Source organism: Camelus dromedarius, chromosome 18, assembly GCF_036321535.1.
Source record: "Camelus dromedarius isolate mCamDro1 chromosome 18, mCamDro1.pat, whole genome shotgun sequence".
Taxonomy (NCBI): domain Eukaryota; kingdom Metazoa; phylum Chordata; class Mammalia; order Artiodactyla; family Camelidae; genus Camelus; species Camelus dromedarius.
Window position 1 is genome coordinate 18,462,840 of NC_087453.1, and position 19,765 is coordinate 18,482,604.

Below are 19,765 nucleotides of genomic sequence, written 5' to 3' on the forward strand. Positions count from 1 at the left end.
TCCAGAGGCCAGGGTCCAGCTTTCCCTTCGCCCCAGACCCACTGGGTGACCTCAGGCGGTCCCTGTCCCTATTGACTCTCTGTGCATTCAGCCAGTATTTCTACTCCTCTTATGCCCCAGGCACTGATGTCAGTGTCCCCATCATTCACTCAGAGGCTCAGAGCCCCCAACTGGCATTTGCTATGGTGATTCCTGAGGGTCTTCCCCACTCTGTCCTGTCTCTCCCAGGAGAGCTTTTCCCCTCAGCACGTTGGTCCGCTGCCCACTGTTGATCTGGTTTCAGCTGAGCCTTCCCTGGCCCAGGGGGTAGGATGAGGGCAGCCACTGTGGATGGGAGGAGAGAGTGAGACAGTGTTTGGGGCCTACAGGCTCCTTTATTTCACCCCAACCACAGACACACAGACCTGAAGCAGTGCTCAGCCTTCTATTAGAAATTCTGCCTCTTGGGGACAAATGTCCACTCTACATGCATCTTCTGGAGCATGCTGTGAGGGGTGGTGTCCTGGTGGCTGGGCAGGGTGCAGGGGAGGGGTCTGGCATCCTGTCCTCTGAGAAGGGACCTTAGTGAGGTTGGTGTGTTTGTGACAGTGGCTGGGGAAGGGCTTTCATGCCCTGCATGGGGGTGCACATGACGTGGCTTCCCAGACCAGGATGCAGGGCCCTTCCTGTGGGGAGCAGCCTGGGAGTGGGCAGGCAACACCTGAGGCCTGGGCTCTCTTGAGGGGCTGTCTGTTGGTGCCTCCAGGTCCAGCCCTCTGGCCTAGCTCCCAAGAAGATGGTGTTTCCTTGGAGGGTCACGGTGGGAACACCTGCCTTACACTGGCGATGTGCCCCTTGCCTGGCACTGTGTGCTCTCGGCCTGTTTCCTCCCCTGTGAGCTGGGCTCCTAACCCCTAAGAGGGAGGAGCCCCTGAGAGGGTCCTGTGGGCTCGTGGGCATAGAGCCGGTGCAGACAGTGTACGGGGCAGCACGTGACTGGGACAGGGGCCAGGCGTGGGGGACTGGGGTGTCCTAGTCGTCTTTGTCCTTGGCACCATGTTTGAGAATGCGGGTGAACTCCACATAGTTGAAGTTGCCTTTCTTATCAATGGGTGCTTCGCGGTACATCTCGTCCACCTCCTCGTCTGTGAAGCGGTCACCCATGGTAGTCAGTAGCTCCCGAAGGTGGTCCTCGTGGATGAAACCTGGGGGCAGGGCCAGGGCCATGAGACAGGCACTTGGGCTGGGACACACCTAACACCCCCTACCTCTAGGCCCCCCACCAGTCCTTGTAGGGGAGGGGCCAGGAAAAACCACAGCCCTGGTCTTTGTTCAGTTTGAGTTCGCCGGGGCTCCAGAGGGAAGAGTTCTGCAGTGGGACTGTCTGCAGCGTGTTCCTGAGGGGGACCTGGGGCTGTCGGGGGCAGAGGTGCCGACTATGTCTTGCTTTAGGAGTGTGAGCCCCGGAGTTCTACTGCCTGAGTTTGAGTGCTCATCCCCCTTCTTTCTAGCTATGTGACCTTGGGCAAGTTACTTAACCTCTCTTTGCCTGTTTGATCTGGAAAATGGGGATGAAAATATGCCAACCTGGTAGGGGACTGTGATGGAAGTCAGGAAAATGAACTGAATATGCTCAGGTCTGTGGTGCACCTGTTGCCCTTGAGAAACTACTGAAATGACTACTGCTGGCGTCACTCTGGCCCGTTCCTGGGAAAAACAAGCTGTGGGATAGAAAGTCCTTTGGAAGATCTGAAGATGGGGGCTGACTTCTGTACCTTGTTGGCCAGAAGGGCCTGAAATGGTTTGGTTTCTGGAAAGGTCAAAAGCAGAGGCCAAGTGTGTTGGGCCAACAGGCGAACTAAGTGGAAAGGCTTGGTGGATGTGGGCTGTTTTAGTTTAGCATTTGGGAGAGAGACCAGGAAAGCAGCATGGCTTTTATAGTTCTAGTGACAGAAACCAGCAGACAGATGATTTCTGTCCTGGCCTTTGACGGCAAGGGGCCCTGAAGTCCCAGCATGCCCAGTCCCACTTGCATATGCCGGTGGAGGGGGGCCTGGGGGAGGTGCTCAGCCCCAGCTCTGTCCAGGCCTCCATCCAGAGGCTGCTGACCTGAGGCCTCCTCGTCGAAGCAGGCAAAGGCGTTGCGGATCACGTCCTCGGGGTCCGTGCCATTCAGCTTCTCCCCGAACATGGTGAGGAACATGGTGAAGTTGATGGGCCCCGGGGCCTCGCTCATCATGCCCTCCAGGTACTCGTCCGTGGGGTTCTTCCCTGTGGCGGGAGGGGCGTTCGTGCCTGCTGTCACCTCCCATCCCCTCCTTGTCCCCTTCCTTCATGCCCCCACAGTAAGTTTTCTAAACTGTAAAGCATCTTTCTGGGACGGCTGGCTTTCTGATGGCTTCCTCCCCAACCCTGCTCTCCTGGCTGCCTTGACCAGTTTCCTCCTCTGGTCTGGGTATCCGCCATCCATAATGCTCTCTGAAGTGTAAGAGCCCACACCTGCTGACTGCTCTCTGCGTCTGGTGCTCCGTGTGCCTTATCGCATTAACTTCACCACCTGGGAGGTCAGCGCTCTTACCCTCCTGTGAGATCTGAGGCACAGAGATGGGGTGACTAGTCCTTGGTCACACAGCAAGTCAGCAGTGGAGCCAGCATCTGAACCTAGGCAGCCAGATCCCAGGCATGGTTTCAAAAGTAGTTAAACTGGTGAGCTTTGGTGTCACACAGGCTAGGGTTTGAATCCCAGCTCTATGCTTATTTCCCCTGCCTTTTAGAATTGTGAAGATGAAGAAGGCAATGGCTATAAAATGCACATAATAATGATTGGCACGGCCTCATGGACGTGAATCAACTGTGGGGTTCAAATCCTAGCTTTACCACTTAATAGCTGTGTGACGTTGGGCAGATTACTTAACCTCTCTGAGCCTCCGTTTCCTCATTTATAAAGTGGGAAGGATAATCACACCTACCTAATAGGATTGCTTTAGATTTGAGATAGTATCTGCAGAGCTGCTTCCTGTTATTTTATCTATTATTTGCTGCTCTTGTTTTCAACCCGAGGATAATGTTCCTAACCATAAGACTATGACTGATCTGTGGACCACTGAAATGAGCTACTAATGGAGTGTGGATTTTTCAGGGTAACTCCCCCCCCCCAGCCATTGTCTGGCCCAGATGTTCTCACTGGATGAAGGGGTGCCAGGATCTGGGGCTGAGGGTAGTTGTCTGTGGCCAGCACATGGGGAGGGATATGGAAGTAGGGCCACAAGTGGGTGCTGGTGTCTGGAGGCTTGGCCTCTGGGCCTCAGTGTCCCCATCTGAGCAATGATGAAATGTACTAGATTTCTGAGTCTGTTCAGCTCTAAGGTTCTGATTCTGGGGAAGTCACTGGAGTTAGTCTCTCAGAGCCTGACACAGGTAACCTCTGAAGGAGTGGGGAGGTGTTCTGGCCTCCCCCTCTAGGCCTCAGTTTTCCCATCTGTACAGTGGGAAGTCTATGCAATTCAAAATTTCTTTTAGTCACTGATCCCTTTCTTTAAATGAAATGGTACCAGGCAGCACAATCTACAGTCTGCCTGAGGTAGTTCTGTCCTGGAGTGGGCTTATCTGAGTTCAAGTCCAGTGCCCAACTGCTCTGTGCCACAGTTTCCCTATCTACTAAATGTTGAAAGTGATGGCAGCTATTCTCCAGGTGGGTGCCTCATGTCAGTGCACAGGAAGTGTTCCTTAGGGATGAGCAGCCCTTGCTGGGCCCACTTAGAGCCCCCTGCCTCTGCTCACCCATTGATGCCAGCATGTCATGCAAGTCCTCCTTGTCAATAAAGCCATCTCGGTTCTGGTCGATCATGTTGAAGGCCTCCTTAAACTCCTGGATCTGGGACTGGTCAAACATCGCAAAGACGTTGGATGTGGCCCGCTGTGGTCGCTTCTTGGTGGTCTTGGCCTTGGCCCGTTTACTGGACATCTTGGCTGCACGTGTGTGGGGCTTTCCTGCAGGCAGTGGGTGTTGGGGAAGAGACTGTGACCACAGGCCAGAGAACCTTCTGGCCTACCCCAGCTCAGCTGTTAGTGCCTGGGCCTGGCATTCATGCTCCCACAGGTTTGGGACTCCCGCCACACAGCTCATCACAGAAGCAGACAGCGTGGGCACTGTGTGATCTTAAGCAACTTCCTCAACCTCTCTGAGGTTCCACATCTGGGAATGGGACAGGAGTGCCCAGCTGGAGGGATTAATTGACTTATTGCCCGAGAAGCCCCTGGAATGGTGCCAGGCACAGCGTAAGCTATTTTTGCTGTGGCTGTTTGGGTGAGACACTTAGGATTGGGTTCAGTGCCAACCATTTTGGTGCTTTATCTCCTTTAATCCTTAATAGCATTTACACACTGTCCATCTCCCTCCAGGCGACAAGGTGGGTTGACTTGTGGGAGGCCCCAAGGCTCCCTGCCCCCACCAGCAGGAAGGAGCTGGGTCAGCGGGCCCCACATTCCTGACATTCCTCATCCTCTCTTCTCCTCCTCCTCATCCTTCTGCCCTCCCTGCTCTGGAGGTTCTGGAAGGCCAGTGTGCTGGGCAGTTTCCTTTCCCCGAACCTGCCACACTTGACCAGCCCCTCAGGCTGGGTGACAGGTCTGATTTGGGCCCTACTCCTTATTCTCACTCCTCAGTGAGAACTCTCCCAGAACCCCAGCTTCCTGTCACCCTTGTTTAGACCTGGCCTCCGAGCCTCCAGCCAGCCTTTCCCATTGCAGACAGACCCAGACCTGCACCTGTCACTTCACCTTGAAGCCCTTGAAGGTTCCTGCCACTCCCTCCCACCTGCAGTAAGTCTGGGCCCCTCAGCGTGGCATTCAGGGCCCTGTGGGAACCCTCCTGCCCTTCTCTCTGACTGGCCATAGCATCCCTCCTGCCACCTGTGATCCTGCCAAGGTGGGCCACTGGCTGCTCCCCAGACACCCCCAGACTTTCCTTCTTGGTCCTTCTCCTTGGAACGCCCTTCTTTCTCCAGCCCAGTCTTCAGACATCCTTTGGGGAGCAATCCCGCCGCCCCCCAGCTTTCACAATAAGCACTTAAAGGTATCTCTCCTTCACAGTCAATCAGGGCAGGTGTAAACCCCGATTTGCACATAAAACCATGGTAGGCTAATAGATGCTTGTTTAATGAATGACTGTGAGGGCAACTGTGGCCATTCTACTGGCCCCACTGTACAGATGGGGAAACTGAGGCCCAGCAAGGGGCTCTTTCCCTGAACCCATGTCATGGCTTGTGAGGACTGTGAGCCTGAAGACCTAGGGCTGTGTATCCCTGCGCTGGGGGTGGTTGTGGGCCTGGCTGAGGCCCCAGGGCTGCTGCCCCTCCTTTTCCTCTGCCCTGAGTTCCTTGGTGGAGGATCTCCAGGAAGACTTCCCTACCTGTTTTTCACCCCAAATTATATGGTTATGAGTGTCCCTTGCTCTGTCTCCAGGCCGTTATCCCATGACCCTATTCAAATAATTTTTAGTCTTTTGTCTTTGAAATCTTAAACCCTGAACTGGGATGCTGGCCAGCCCCAGCCCTTCCCCAGGGCCACAGCTGCCTATAGTCCTGAGATGCTGGCTGCTGTATCCCCCGGAACTGACACACCTGGCCCTCGATGTTTCTCACATGGTTCAGAGAAGGTAGACAAAAGCCTCTCTCACCCATGACCTGGGTGGCAGTGGGATGGTGCCATTGGTATGGAGTGCCATCCTCTCCTGTGGTTCGTGCTTCGAAGGGCCCAATCCTTCCCTGAACTGGGTGTTCTCTGGGAACTTTGACTCATGGCACCCACAGAAGGCAGCTGAGGAAGAGTCCACTGTGCCCAGCAGAGGCTGTGATGGTCATCATCACTGTCACTACCACCGTCTGTAAAGTTGTAGGGCAGACATGGCAGGAGGAGAGAGAAAGCCAGGACCAGGGGCAGGAGTGGCCAAGAGCTTGCCCCCTGTTCTAATCCTGGCTTAACCCCTCGGTCTCCATGACCACCCCCACCCTCTTCTGTACAGGGGCCATGACAGAGCTTAGAGCACTGAACTTTACAATTTGTCCATCCCACCAATCTTAGGAAGCAGGGTGCACAGAGTGTGGTGCCCCCTAGCTGTGCCATTAAAAAAACTGAGGCCCAAGAAATGGCACCCATGAGAGGGAAAGAGTCCACTTGGAAGCCAGGACCCCTGGCTGGGCTTGGGTCAGGGGGTGGCAAATGGTCTTTCATGGTGGGCCTCTGGCAGCTGAGGGGCTGAGGACTCTTTGTGACCAGATACAGTTTCTAGTCTTGGTTGAGGGACTGGGGTCAGAGACAGGCTAGGCTCTTAGCCCTGGGGCCATCGCGTCCTCCTCCTAGGGGTCCTAGACACCAGGAATCAGATACAGTTGGTACGTGGTCTGGCTACAACTGGGTGCCACCTCCCCGCTCTGGTGCCTGAAATCCTTCTGTATCAGCAAAGGCAAGGCTTGTATTCCCCCTTACCTCATGGTCCCTATGGCCAGCAGTGCCAGATGCCTCGCTGATAAACTCACCTCATCTGAGGCAGAGTTAATTGAATCTTTCCTGAGAGTTTCAGGAGCAGCTGGAGGGCTAGAAAGGAGCTGGGGACCAGTTCCTGCAGCCTAGGTCCTTGTGCGACCCCCGGAGTCGGAGTCGGGGGTAAGCCCACAGGGCAGACATTCCCCACCGGACAGGCCCGGATGGTCAGTCTTGGTGTGTATGGGCAGAGGTTACCCCAGTCTCCATCCCTCTTTCCTGCCCCAGGGAGATGGATGAGGGGACACTGATGCTCTGGAGGGGACTTGAGGAGCCCGACAGGGCTCAGTTTCCTGTCTGTGACACACATGGGTCCACTAGGGCAGGGAACACCGGTGACCACAGCCCCCTCCCGACCTCCCAGGCACCGCGAGCTCTGGGCTTGGCATCTCTAACTTCACAGTAAAGGGGCAGGACCTGACAGTCTTCCCTTGCCACAAGCCCACTGGTTCTCAGAGCCCAGAACAGTCTCCCTGCTGTCCAGCCCCACCTCGCAGCCCTGCCCCACGAGCCCAGAGACCCTCCGACAACCCCCTGCGTCCCCAAGTTCCAGCCATGGCCATCCCACCGCCTACTTTAAACCACCCGGGCGGCCGGGCTCCCACCTGGTGCGGAGAAGGCGCTGGCTCGGTGCGCTGAGCGGAGCGGGTGCGGAGCTGGGGCTGTCGCGTCGGTCGGTGGGGTATGGGCTGGGCGCGGTGGGGGCGCGGGGCGGGGCGTAGCGCCCGGCCTTACAAGGCAGAAGAATGTGCGCTGCGGGGCGGGGGCGGGGCCGCGGCAGCCCGGCCTTATTTGGCTTCCACCCACGCACGGGGAGGTGGGGGTGCTCCTGGGTGAACCCCCAGGCTGTGAGGGGCTTCCCCATCGTGGGCCCGGGAGATGATGGGGGTGAAGGAAGGGGATTTATCTGGGTTGGCCCCTCCTCTCCAGCGAGGCGGGCAGAACATCCAGGGGTCTCCAGACCTCAGACCCTATCCCCACCTTCCCCCCCACGCCCCAAGGCCAGTTGTCCGGCCCATTCCCGTGGGAAGGCTTCCTTACACCAGACCAAGTATGGCTTTTTTCCAGTCCCAGAGAAGAGGCGTGTCAGAGAGGACCCATTGTCCTCAGGCAGAAGCACCAGTCAGGCCCTGCGGGTGTGGGACGATCGATCGTGGGGGTTGGGTAGGACCATGCTGGGGACAGCCCACCTCAGCCAAATCACTCTCCTTTTCAGCTGCCCTGTTTCCTCACCTGTAAAATGGGAGGGTGCTGGTGAGGATTCAGCTAAAGAGTCACCAGAAAGAGCCACGTGGCCCCTGGGGAGCCAGCGAGAGGAGCAGGGGCTGGGGGTCCCCGGGTTCAGTCTTGCTGGAGAGCACACCCCCTCCTCTCCTCTTGTTGACCTGAGTTGGAGGATGGAGTCTGGGAGGACAGACTCATCCCCTCTGCAATCGGGCATCAGGCCCTGTCCATCTTGACCCGCAAAGGATTCCTTACCCATCAGCCCCTACCTGGGCTCCCTCACTGCTCTCTCCTGGCTCCCTTTGATCCAACACAGACTTTCTCAAGGAGCTTTTCTAACGCCCAGTTACTTACTCTATAAATATTACCTGGCACCTGCTACCTGCCAGGAACTGTGCTGAGTGCTGGGGAAATAGCTGTGAACTAAAGTTATCTGACTCAGGAAGCATTTGTTCTTGTGGAGGGAAATACTATGAGCTACATGGCTTGGAGGGTAGAAATAAGTGCCTTGAAGGAGAATAAAACAGGATGAGGAGAGAGAGTAACAGGAGGTGGGGGTTGCTTCCCCGGAGATGACATGTGGGCAGATCTGAAGTAGGTGAGGGACTGAATGCCGCCCAGTGGGCATCTGAGGCAGAAACCCAGCAGGGGGAGCTTGCCCAGCTCACCGGCAGGGAGCAGCAGGAGGTGAGTGTGACTGAGGGGAGGCGGGTGGGAGATGAGCCCTGAGAAGCAGTAGGGACCTAGCCCGGGGCTCCCTGTAGGCCACTGTTAGACGTCAGAGAGTTCTGAGCAGAAAGGTGGCAGATCTGGTTTGTTTTAACTGAATCGCTCTGGGGTGGGGGACGGGGGAGGGAGACCAGTGAGGAGCTGTTCAGCAGGATGATGTGTCCAAACTAGTGTGATGAAGTGAAGAAGGGGAGGGGTTCTAGACAGATTTTGAAGTTGCACCCAGTAGGATTTTTGCATGGACTGGAATGTGTGTGAGAGTCGAGGAAGACTCCAAGGGTTGTGGTGTGAGCAGCTGGAGAGAAAGCTGCTATTTTCTAAGATGAGTTGATTATGGAAGGAGCAGTTTTGGTGAGACGTCAGAAGTTCTGTTTTGGACATACTAGCTTTTAAAACTTTCATTTTGAAATAGTTTCAAGCTTAAAATAAAGTTATAAGAACTGTATAAAGAGCTACTTCATCAAGATTCTCCAGTTGTTAACATTTGGCTTTATTATATTCTCTTGTGTGTGTGTGTGTGTCCCTCAATCATTTGAGAGTGACTTGCACACATCAAGCCCTTTTACCTTGGAATACTTCAGTATCTCCTAAAAAGGAGATTCTATTACATGTCCATAATACAATGACTAAAATCAGGAAAAATTTTTATTGAAGTATAGTTGATGTACAGTATTATATGTTACAGGTGTGCTTATCTAATACAATCCATATTCACATTTTGCCAATTATCCCGATAATGTCCTTTACAAATTTTTTTTTCCTGATCCAGGAGCCAGTCCAGGATTATCATATTTCTTTGATTTCCCTTTGTGTGTGTGTGTATGTGTGTGTGTGTAGTAAAATAACAAAGTTTACGAATTTAACCATTTTTAAGTATACAGCTATGTGGCATTAAGTACAATCACATTGTTGCACAACCGTCACCACCACCCATCTCCAGAACTACTTCATCTTCCCCAGCTTAAATTCTGTAGCCATTAAACTCCCCATTCTCTTCCCTCAACTGCTGAGCAACCATCATTCTACTTTCTGTCTCTATGAATTTGACGACTCTAGGTACCTTGTGTAAGTGGAATCATACAGTATTTGTCCTTTTGTGACTGGCTTATTTCACTTAGCATAATTTCTTCAAGATTCATCCATCTTATAGCATATGTCAGAATTTTCTTCTTTTTTAAGGCTGAATAATATTCCATCGTATGGAGAGACCACATTTTGCTTATCCATTCATCTGTCCATGGACATTTGGGTTATTTCCATCTTTTGGCTATTTGTGAATACTGCTGCTGTTAATATGGGTGTGGTACAATATCTTTTCAGGCCCTTGCTTTTGATTCTTTGGGGTATATACCCAGGAATAAAGTTGCTGAATTATATGGTAATTCTGTTTTAATTTTTTTTTTGAGGAACCGCCATACTGTTTTTCGTAGAAGCTGTACCATTTTACATTCCCACCAACAGTGCACAAGGGTTCTAATTTCTTACATCCTCACTAATGTCTTTTGATTTTCTGTTCTTTTTTAATAGTCATCTTATTGGGTATGAAGTGATAACTCATTGTGGTTTTGATTTGTTCCATAATAATGTTAAGCATCTTTTCATATGCTTATTGACCAATTGTGTATGTTCTTTGGAGAAATATCTATTCAAATTCTTTACCGTTTAAAAATCAGGCTGTTTTTTGTTTTTGAGTTGTCAGAGTTCTTTAAGTATTCTAGATATTAACCCCTTATCAGATATATGATTTGCAAAAATTTTCTCCCATTCCGTGGACTTATCTGTTTAAATATTTTTAATTTATATAATTTATAAACCATAAAACCCACCCTTTTCAAGTATATAATTAGGTAGCTTTATAACATTTACAAAGTTATACAACCATCGCCACTGTAATTTCAGAACATTTCATCACCCTCAAAGAAACTCCATATTCATCAGCAGTCATTCCCCATCTCCCCTGCCCCCTCATGCCTTGGCAAACGCCAGTTTGCCTTCGGTCTCTGGGTTTGTTTACTTTGGAAATTTAATGTAGATGGAATCATATTATGTGGCCTTTGGTGACTGGCTTCTTTCAGTTAGCCTAATGTTTTCCAGGTTCATGCATGTTATACCATGTATCAGTACTTCACTCTTTTTATTGCTGAATAGTATTCTGTTGATACCCCACATTTTGTTTACGCATTCATCAGTTGATTGATATTTGGGTTGTTTACAGTTTTTAGCTATTATGAATAATACTGCTATGAACACTGGGGTGTAAGTTTTTGTGTGGATGTATATTTTCACTTTTTCGATGGATATCTAAGAGTAGAATTGTTGGGTCATTTGGTATCTTAAATGTTTAAATTTTTGAGGGACTTCTAAACTCTATTCCTCAGTACTGCATCATTTTGCATTGCCACCAAAAATGTGTGAGGGTTCCAGTTTCTCCACAGCCTCACCAACACTAGCCTTCTAGTCATCCTTCTGGGTGTGAAGTGGTATCTCATTGTGGCTTTGATTAGCGTTTCTAATGACTAGTTATGTTGAACATCTTTTCATGCTTATTGGACATTTGTATATCTTCTTGTTTTTTTGTTTGTTTGTTTTTGGAGTAGAGGAAATTAGGGTTTTTTTTTTGTTTGTTTTTTTTAATGAAGGCACTGGGGATTGAACCCAGGACCTTGGGCATGCTAAGCACACGCTCTACCACTGAGCTATGCCTCTGCCCCCATGGACATTTGTGTATCTTCTTTGGAGAAATAATTATTCAGACATTTACCCCATTTTAAAATTTCTTTCTTTTTTTGTTGTTGGGTTGCAAAGGTGCTTTATATATTCTAGCTACTACACTCTTACCAGATACATGATTTTCAAATATTCTCTCCCATTCTGTGAATTATCTTTTAATTTTGCTTGTTGCAAGAAGTATAAATGTTTTGAACTTTGATGAAATTTTTTTTTTCCTTTGGTTTCTCGTGCTTTTTGTTGTCATATCCAAGAAACCATTGCCTATTCCAAGGTCGTGAAGATTTACACCTATGTTTTATTCTAAGAATTTTATAGTTTTAGCTCTGAAATTTAAGTCTCAAATCACTATAAGTTAATATTGTATCTGGTGTGAGGTAAGGGTCCAACTTCCTTCCTTTACATGTCATCCCAGCACCATTTGTTAAGACTGTTCTTTCCCCACTGAATTTTCTTGACATCCTTGTTGAAAACCAGTTGTCCATAAATGTGTGGGTTATTTCTAGACTCTCAATTCTACTTCATAGACATATACGTCTACCCTTAAGTCAGTGTCACACAATCTTGATTGCTTTAGTTTTGTAATCAGTAAGTGTGTCATCCAGCTTTGTTCTTTTTTCTAGGTGGTTTGATTGTTTACTCTCTTGCATTTTCATATGAATTGAGATCAGCTTGTCAATTTCTGCAGAAAAGGCAGCTGGGATTTTGACAGAGATTGTGTTGAATCTGAAGATTAATTTTGGGGAGTATTGCCATTTTAACATTAAGTTTTCTGATCCATGAACATGAAATGCCTTTCCTTTTACTTAGATCTTTTAAAATTTAATTATGTTTTGTAATTTTCAGTGTACAAGTCTTCTACTTTTTTTGTTAAATGTATTCCTAAATATTTTATTCTTTTTGATTCTATTATAAATAGAATTATTTTCCTAAATTCATTTTCAGAGTGTTTGTTGGTAGTTGAACTGTCTTTACTCACAACACTTCTGACGCAAAATATATAGGTTTTTCCTTCACACCAACTAACTCTCCAACTCTCTGGACACCAACTGGCCTACAATTCAGTTTAATTCTGACCCTTACTACCTGGAGTTAGCGTCAGACTCCACAGGTTTCGGGGCTCAATCCCACAAGATTGCCCTCACATCAGGCACCAGGTGCAAGTATTGGGTCACCAGGTTACCCACACTTTTGTCCTACTTGACTGTAGATTCGGGGTTGCTACAAATCCCTCCCTCCCCACCAGGATAAATAATTTCCTAGAACTTCTCCCAGACCTCAGGAAAACAGTTTAGTTACTATTATCACATTATTATAAATTATACAGCTCAGGAAGAGCCAAGTGGAAGAGATGCACAGGGCCAGGTTGGGGCACTGGGTGGCGAGAGCTTCCATGCCCTCTCCAGGGGTGCCATCTTCCCAGCACCTTGGAGTGTTCACCAGCCTAGAAGTCCTCCAAACTCTGTTGTTTAGAGTTTTTTTAAATGGAGGTTTCATTACAGAAGCATCATTAAATCTTTGGCCATTGATGATTGACTTAAATCCTGCCCCTCTTCCCTCTCTGGAGGCTGGGGAGTGAGGCTGAAAGTTCCAACCCTCTAAATATACCTTGGTCTTTCTGGCAACCAGCCCTTATCCTGAAGCTATCAAGGGACCCCAGTTGCTAGTCCTCTCATTAGCGTACAAAAGACACTCATCACACCAGAGATTCTAAGGATTTTAGGAGCTATTTGCCAGGAATCAAAGACAAAGACCAAATATTTATTTTTTATTAGATAACAGTAGAAATACAATTGATTTTTGTATTTTGATCTTGTTTCCAGGAACATTGCTGAACTCATTTTTTAACTCTTAATAGTTTTTTTTTGTGGATACTTTAGGATTTTCTATATGAAAGATCATGTTATCTGCAGATAGAGATAATTTAACTTCTTTCTTTCCAACTTGGATGCCATCCATTCATTTATTCAGTCTAAATTCATTCTTGCCTAAATGCCCTGGCTGGAACCTCCAGTACAATGTTGAATAGAAATGGCAAGAACGGACCTCTTTGTCTTGTTTCTGATCTTGGGGGGAAAGCTTTCAATCTTTCACCATTAAATATGTTGTTAACGATGGATTTTTTTATTTTGGATATCCATTATCAGCTCTTTTACCCTAATTTGTTGAGTGTTTTATCATGAAAAGGTGTTTGGTTTTATCAAAGGTTTTTTCTGCTTCTATTCACATGTTCTTAATCTGGAACTTTTCCTTAGCTTTTTTATGTCTTTCATGCACTGACATTTTTGGAGAGTCTAGGCCAGTTACTTGGTGCTCCCTCAAGATTAGCTTCAGCTTATGGATTTTTGGCAGGAGTATCATGGAAGTGATGCTGTGCCCTTCTCAGTGCATCTTATTAGGAGATGTATGATTTAAATTTTTCCCATAACTGGTAATAATAACTTTGGCCATCTAATGTCTGGCAAATTCATTCATCAGAAAATTACTATTTTTCCCTTTTGTAATTAATATGTTCATTAATATGTAATTTGTGGGGTGCTCTTTTGAGACTAAATATTCTGTTCATCAAACTTTTACCCATGACTTTCAACACGCACTGATGATTCAGTTGTTCCTATGGTGGTTGTCAAATGGTGATTTTTCTAACCTTTCTCGCATCCTTTTACTTTTACTAGATGGTGGACATGTTAATTTGGAGATTACCTGTTAGACATCTAAGTGGAGATGGTGACTGGGAAGTGTAAAGTTCAAGGAAAGGTACAGGTTGTAGATTGAGATGTAGGAGTTGTCAAGGTATAGAAGGTTAAAGCCATTAGCAGTTGAGGGTCTTCAAGGGCCCATGTCCCCTGTTGGTCACCTGGGCTTCACCAGGCCTGGGGTCTAATGACATGTTTTGGAGATAAACCCTGGTGTTGACTGGGTCATCAGGGTACCATGGCTCCATGGAGGCTGGGACTGGGGGGCTCCTGTCTTATGGGAAGCTGGGTTCTGTGAAAAGAAATGCCCTTGCTCTGTTCAAAGCTGATAAAAGCTCTCTACTTAATCTGGCATTCAAGGCCTGGCTAGCACCAGCCTGCTCCCTGAGCAGCAATGGTCTCCACTTCTGCCTGTGTTTGCCGTGCTCTTCCCTGCCACAGATTGGAGAACTCCTGCTCATCCTTCAAAGCCCAGCTCAAATATTACCTTCTCTGTGAAGTTACATCCTGCCTTACCTCCAACAAGGGCATTCATTTAGGGAATAGTTCTTGAGTCTCTCCTCTGTGCCAGGCACTGAGACTGGTGAAAAAAACTTTATTTCTGCCCCTAGGGAGCCCATTGTCTCCTGGTGGAGACAGATATTCACATGTAATCTCACAGATCTAAGTATCATTGCATCAGTGGCAGCAACAAAGACAAGTGGAGTGACTCTCATGCTCTGAGGGTAGGGCAGGGGGTTCGCACCAGCTTGGCCTGGCTGAGGTGCTTTGGGAGGGCTTCCCTGCAGAAATGCCAGCTGGCCTGAGAGCTGAGGAAGGAGTAGACGCATTGGTGGGGGAGCCATGGCTCCCTCGCAAGGCCTGAGGTGAGGCTGGAAGGCAGGGAGCAGGGGATGGGCTCCTGTGGGAAGTTCACCTAGAAACATGGGCAGGGGCCTCGAGGGCCAAGGTGAAGAGGCCAGATTTTCTCCTGCTGGTACTGGGAAGGCTATGAAGAGCCCTGAGCAGAGGGGACTTTTGAGGAGTCACTCTGGCTGCCATAAGGAAGGGCTGTGTGGACCACATTGATTTTTCAGATCAGCCAGGAGATACAACTTCATTTTAGATTTCTCTTATAAACCCCGCTTCATCGCAGGCGGTCTGGGGGTCCTCTGCAGCACTTGCTCATGCTGGCGTCCACATGGTCTTGGTCTCCGGCTCTCAGACCACTGGTGGCAGTGACTTTGCTGTCCTGGCCATAAGGCCCAAGTCCAGTGCTGCTCCTGGCTGCGGCCAAGCCTTCTTTCTCTGTTCTCAGCTATGGGGTGGGGACTCTGCAAGGCTTGGGGACCCACAAACCCTGGGGGCAGCAGGGGTTCTGAAGGGGAACCTGGGCCTCTCTGCTCTTTGACCTGCCTCCCCTGGGTGGCTTCCAGGGACCCAGGGATGGCGTCCAGTCTTTGCTCCGCTCTCTTCCTCTTCCCCAGCACCCTGCAGTATTCAGGAGGGTGTGTCCTGTCCTGTCTCTGGCCTTCTCTGTTCCCTCAAGGATTGTGCTTTGGAAACATAGAAACCAAGGACTCACTCCCAGCTTCTCTGGGAAGCTGCTGTTGGCCTTTCCCTGAAGTGACAAATGCCTCCCTGACAGAACAGAGTACAGGAGATGGGGCATCATCTAAGTCATGAGAAGATATAAATCCAAATTATGTAACATTCTCTAAGATGCTTGGACACTTAAAAAAATGCCAGTGTTAAGAAAAAAACAAAAAAAGTAGGGAAACTGTTTTTGATTCAATGAGACTAAAGAAACATGATAACTGAAAGCAGTGAGTGATGGTTCAGGATGGATACAAAGGAAAAGCCGTGGAGGACACTGCTGGGCCCTCTGAGTATGGCCGTGCCCTAGTGGGTGCTGATGTCTGGGCAGTGCCCTCCTGAGTAAGAAAGGTGCTTGAGGGCTGCTCGTTTGTTAAATAGGAGGGTAACAGTGGTATCGTGGTCACGCAGGAATGTCCTTATTCTTAGGCATTGCATGAAGTGTTCGGGTTGAAGCAGCATGGTGTATGCAACTTACTTTTAAATGGCTTGGGAGGAACGTCTGTGTCCTTTGCTGAAAGGGACAATGCAAATATGGCAAGGTCTTGACAGCTGGCGATTCTGGGTAAAGGACATTAAACTCTTCTTTTAACTCGGGGAGGGGGTCCTCTCTGCTGCTGCACCAGTAGGGCTGGGAGTGGGGGCCCAGATTCTGCACCTCAGACACATCCCTCTTCCTCGTGTTCTGACATGGGGTATAGGAGCCCTCCAAGACCCTGAGCTAACTCTCACGGCCCCGCCCCTGCTGCAGCAGGGGTGCTCAGGCTCTGGAGGGGTTAGGATCCACCCAGTCCCCCGAGGCATGTCAGGGGTAGAGCTGGGCTGCTAGCTGGACAGCGGCCTTCAAGTCCAGCCTGGCCACCCTATGTTCACTGACACCTCTGAGTACCTGGCTCAGTGCCCAGGCAACCTGAAACCTGTTCACTTACCTTTGAGTCACTCAGCCCTGTCTTAGGGCAGAGGTAGGTCCAGGAAGGCACCAACCCTAGGAGTTGATCAGAGCCACCCATGGTCACTGGACACTCAGCCACCACTACCAGGATCCAGAGATGAGGGCATGCTGCTCCTAGCACAGGGGGTCTGGCCCACAGGGTTTGGAGGGGCAGATGAGTGGCCTCATCAGGGAGGGCAGGGCAGCCTGAACGAAGTTCCTGGGAAGGAGGCTCCCCTGGGCCTGCCGTCACCAGCATCTCAGCTGGGTTGGGCCAAGGGAGACCAGGTGTCTACAGCTCAGCCGGGCTCAGGAACTTTCTAAAAGGCATGTTCTTACCACCAGACACTGGTACCTACTGTTCCTTCTGTCTAGAACATACTTCCCCAGGCTCTCCCCTGCCTGCCTTCCCCATCCCTCAAAGCTGGTTAACACCCACTGGCCTCCCCAGCTTGACCAGATGCTCCTGCGCAGGCCAGTTGGGCAGTGCTGTCGGGTTCCCACATCCTCACTGTGCTGTCTCTTCTTTTCCACCACCTGCTGTAGACAGGAACTCACCTATGACATGTTCTGTGTCTCCCCCACTGGGGTGTGAGCTCTGTGAGTGACCTGTGGGCACTGGGCCTGGCACGGTAGGTGCTCAGGAAGTGCATCCAGTGCATAGAACCATCGGGGAGGGGCAGCTGCTGGGGGCAGCGAGTGCCCTATCCTGGGAGAGGTGCAGGCAGAGTCGGGGTCTATGGAGAGGGCACATCATCAGCGAAGGCAGCCCATCCTGGCTCCCATATGGCAACTGTTGATTAAACATTTCTCACTCCAAGGAAGCCAGGCAAGCAGATGTTGCACACTCATCTTCCAGATGAGGGGACTGAGAGCATAGTTTTCTTGCCCAGGGTCACAGGGCTGGTGTGTGATAGAGCTGGAATTAGAGTTTGCATTCCAGTCAACCTGTCTCCAAAGGGCTGCCATGGGGGAGGGGGTATGGCTAGGTCTCCTGGGGCATCCATTCCACCCGCCTCATCCCAGCCTGGCCCGTCTCGCTGCAATAACACCATGAGCCCTTGGTACACGTTACCTCATTTATTCTCACAACATGCCTGTGAGGTAGGGAGGGGCGGGGACTGTCCCCATTTTACAGAGGAGGAAGTTGAGGCACACAGAGGTCAAGTGACTTGCCCAAGGTCACAGACGGCGGCCAAGCTGGAATGGGCCCTAGAGCAGGCCCTCAGGTCACCTGGGGCCCCTGTGGCAGGTGCTGGATGTGAGGACGTCTCCAATGCCGTAGTCGCGGACACAGGAGAGAGCAGCCCTCGTGCACTGAGCTCACTGCGGGCCGGGCCTCACCCTCTTCCTGCCCCCCACCTCACCCTGCAGGCCTGGGCCATTGCAGCTCAGGGCTCATGACACCCTGGGAGTGGGGGTTTGGGGCAGGGGAGAGAGAAGGATGACTGGGGTAAAAAAAAAAAAAAAAAAAGAACAGAAAACTCAGAGACTGGAGAGATGGGCCCATGACCGGATGGGGGGTAGGTGGGAGGCCAGAAAAAAAGGGGGGCTGCTTACACACAAGGTATATATTTTTACACACACTGGTACACACACCTAGATATAGTACATGTAAAAATATATGCTATTCACACACCTGCCTCCTGCCAGGTGCCCCGAGAGCCAGCGGTGGCGCTGGTGGGCATGGGTGAGCAGATGGGCGTTTGTTAAATATACACTCTAAGGTCTATGTGCATATGTACACATACATACAGACACAGCCGCCCGCCCCTCGGGTACTGTACACAGGCTCGGCCAGGGACAGACAACCCCTGGAAAATGGGGTCCCGCTCTTGAGTGGCCCCAGCTAGTCACTCCGAGTCATACATTTTGCTGAAGGAAGAGGATTCTGGAAAGAAGAAAAAGGCGGGAGTCTGGAGTGTGGTAACTATGGTTTTTATCTCATTCCCCTCCTCCCCCGCAAAGACTTCAACCCTCCTCATCTTCTCACAGGCGAGTCACCCGCCTGACGCTGCCCAGGGCTGGCGGAGCACAGTGGGAGGGCTGCTTCTGCTGAGAGGAACCTACATCTGCGTGCGCGCGTGTGTGACTGTGTGTGAGCACTTGGTGGGGGAGGAGGAGGGGATGCGTGTCCATCTCTCTGTCCTCTGGGCTCAACCACGAAAAGGGCTGAGAGCCAGAAAGCCGATAATCAGGATGGTGACCCCTGTGTGAGCTTTGAAGGGAAAAGAGAAAAACGTAAGAATGAAAACTCCAGGGTCAGAGCTGGGGTAGCAGGAAAAGAAGGAAGGACATGGCAGGTGCCCAAGGCTGCCCTTGGGCTGTCATCATCTTGTAAACAAGCTAGTTTAAGTTCTCATTAGATAGAACAAGTAAAAAGACCGTAGTCTGGAGGCTGGGCCGGGGAGCTGCCCAAAGAAGTCCATCTATCTAGTCCACCACGGCCAGCAAGAAGAAAAAAAGTTCTATAGTTTTGTGTTTTTGATTTTTTTGTGTGAAGTCTTCATAACCTAAAGCTGGAAGGGACCCAAAAAAGCCAAATCGTGAGCCCTTTTATGCATCAATTGGAAAGTTGGCTCAGGGTCTCTAGACAGAATAACCATACTAAAGGTTGAGAAAATTTTGTTCCATTCGCATTTAGTTTGTGTTTTGTTTTGTTTTGAAATGACTGAAAATTTCTTCCTGCTTCCCGGTCTCAGAGCCGGGTCTGGGCCTCAGGGACATAAATCTCGATGCTGTCTGCGCTCTCCGTGGCCGAGTTCTGCCTCACGGAAGCTGCCCGCTTGGCAGCCAGGAGTCTCTTGCGGGCCTCCTGACGCTGCTTGTCCCCAGCGTCAGAAGCCTTGTCGCGGCTCACTGCCGGCTTGGATTTAGCTGGCTTCTTTGGGACCGGAGGGGGTGGTTTCTTCTCTTCCTTTAGTGAGACAGTGAGGAGGAAGAAAAATAAAATAAAGGTGCCACCTTCTGTGTGGCGCTACCACCCACCGTATGCTGGCAGCTGGAGTCTCCACCCCAGCTTCCCCGCATCAGGCACAAGCAACACACATCTGGAACCAGGAAGCCACAAGCAGCGATGACGGCGGGAAGAGCACACGGCACAGGAGCAAAAAGCAAGCTTGGAATCCTAGAATATTCTAGTAGGGAAGTAAGACAGATCACCTATTCCCACCCCTGCCTTGAACCATTCAGAGTCTGAAACTCACACAGGAACCCCATAGCCAGAGATGGGATTTAACTTCAGGACTTTTGACTCCCAGGTCACATTTCACATGCTTTTCTAGGGGATCAGAACTCAACAAGGATCATAGTCCAGTAATCAATAACCAAAGGGGTCATTGGGCACCACTGTTTTACAGCTGGA

At 50.1% G+C, this 19,765-nt stretch overlaps 2 protein-coding genes across 8 annotated transcripts in view; both read right to left on the minus strand.

Moving 5' to 3' along the window:
- Positions 1-354: 354 nt before the first annotated feature.
- Positions 355-7,204, minus strand: MYL9 (myosin light chain 9). Its single transcript, XM_010975200.3, has 4 exons — positions 7,125-7,204; positions 3,760-3,969; positions 2,089-2,250; positions 355-1,184 (listed from the first exon to the last, which is right to left on the minus strand). The coding sequence occupies exons 2-4, from the start codon at positions 3,941-3,943 to the stop codon at positions 1,012-1,014; spliced, it is 519 nt and encodes a 172-aa protein (XP_010973502.1). The 5' UTR covers positions 3,944-3,969; positions 7,125-7,204; the 3' UTR covers positions 355-1,011.
- Positions 7,205-17,466: 10,262 nt separating this feature from the next.
- The window catches only part of DLGAP4 (DLG associated protein 4), a 175,968-nt gene continuing 173,669 nt past the window's right edge, over positions 17,467-19,765 (minus strand). For 6 of the 7 annotated variants that reach the window (XM_031433874.2, XM_031433873.2, XM_064475715.1 and 3 more), the window contains one exon: positions 17,467-19,318. In XM_031433874.2, coding sequence (XP_031289734.1) covers positions 19,100-19,318 — 219 coding nt within the window. In that variant the 3' untranslated portion in view covers positions 17,467-19,099. The remainder of the gene's footprint in view (positions 19,319-19,765) is intronic. The other variant, XM_064475716.1, reaches the window with a different exon arrangement.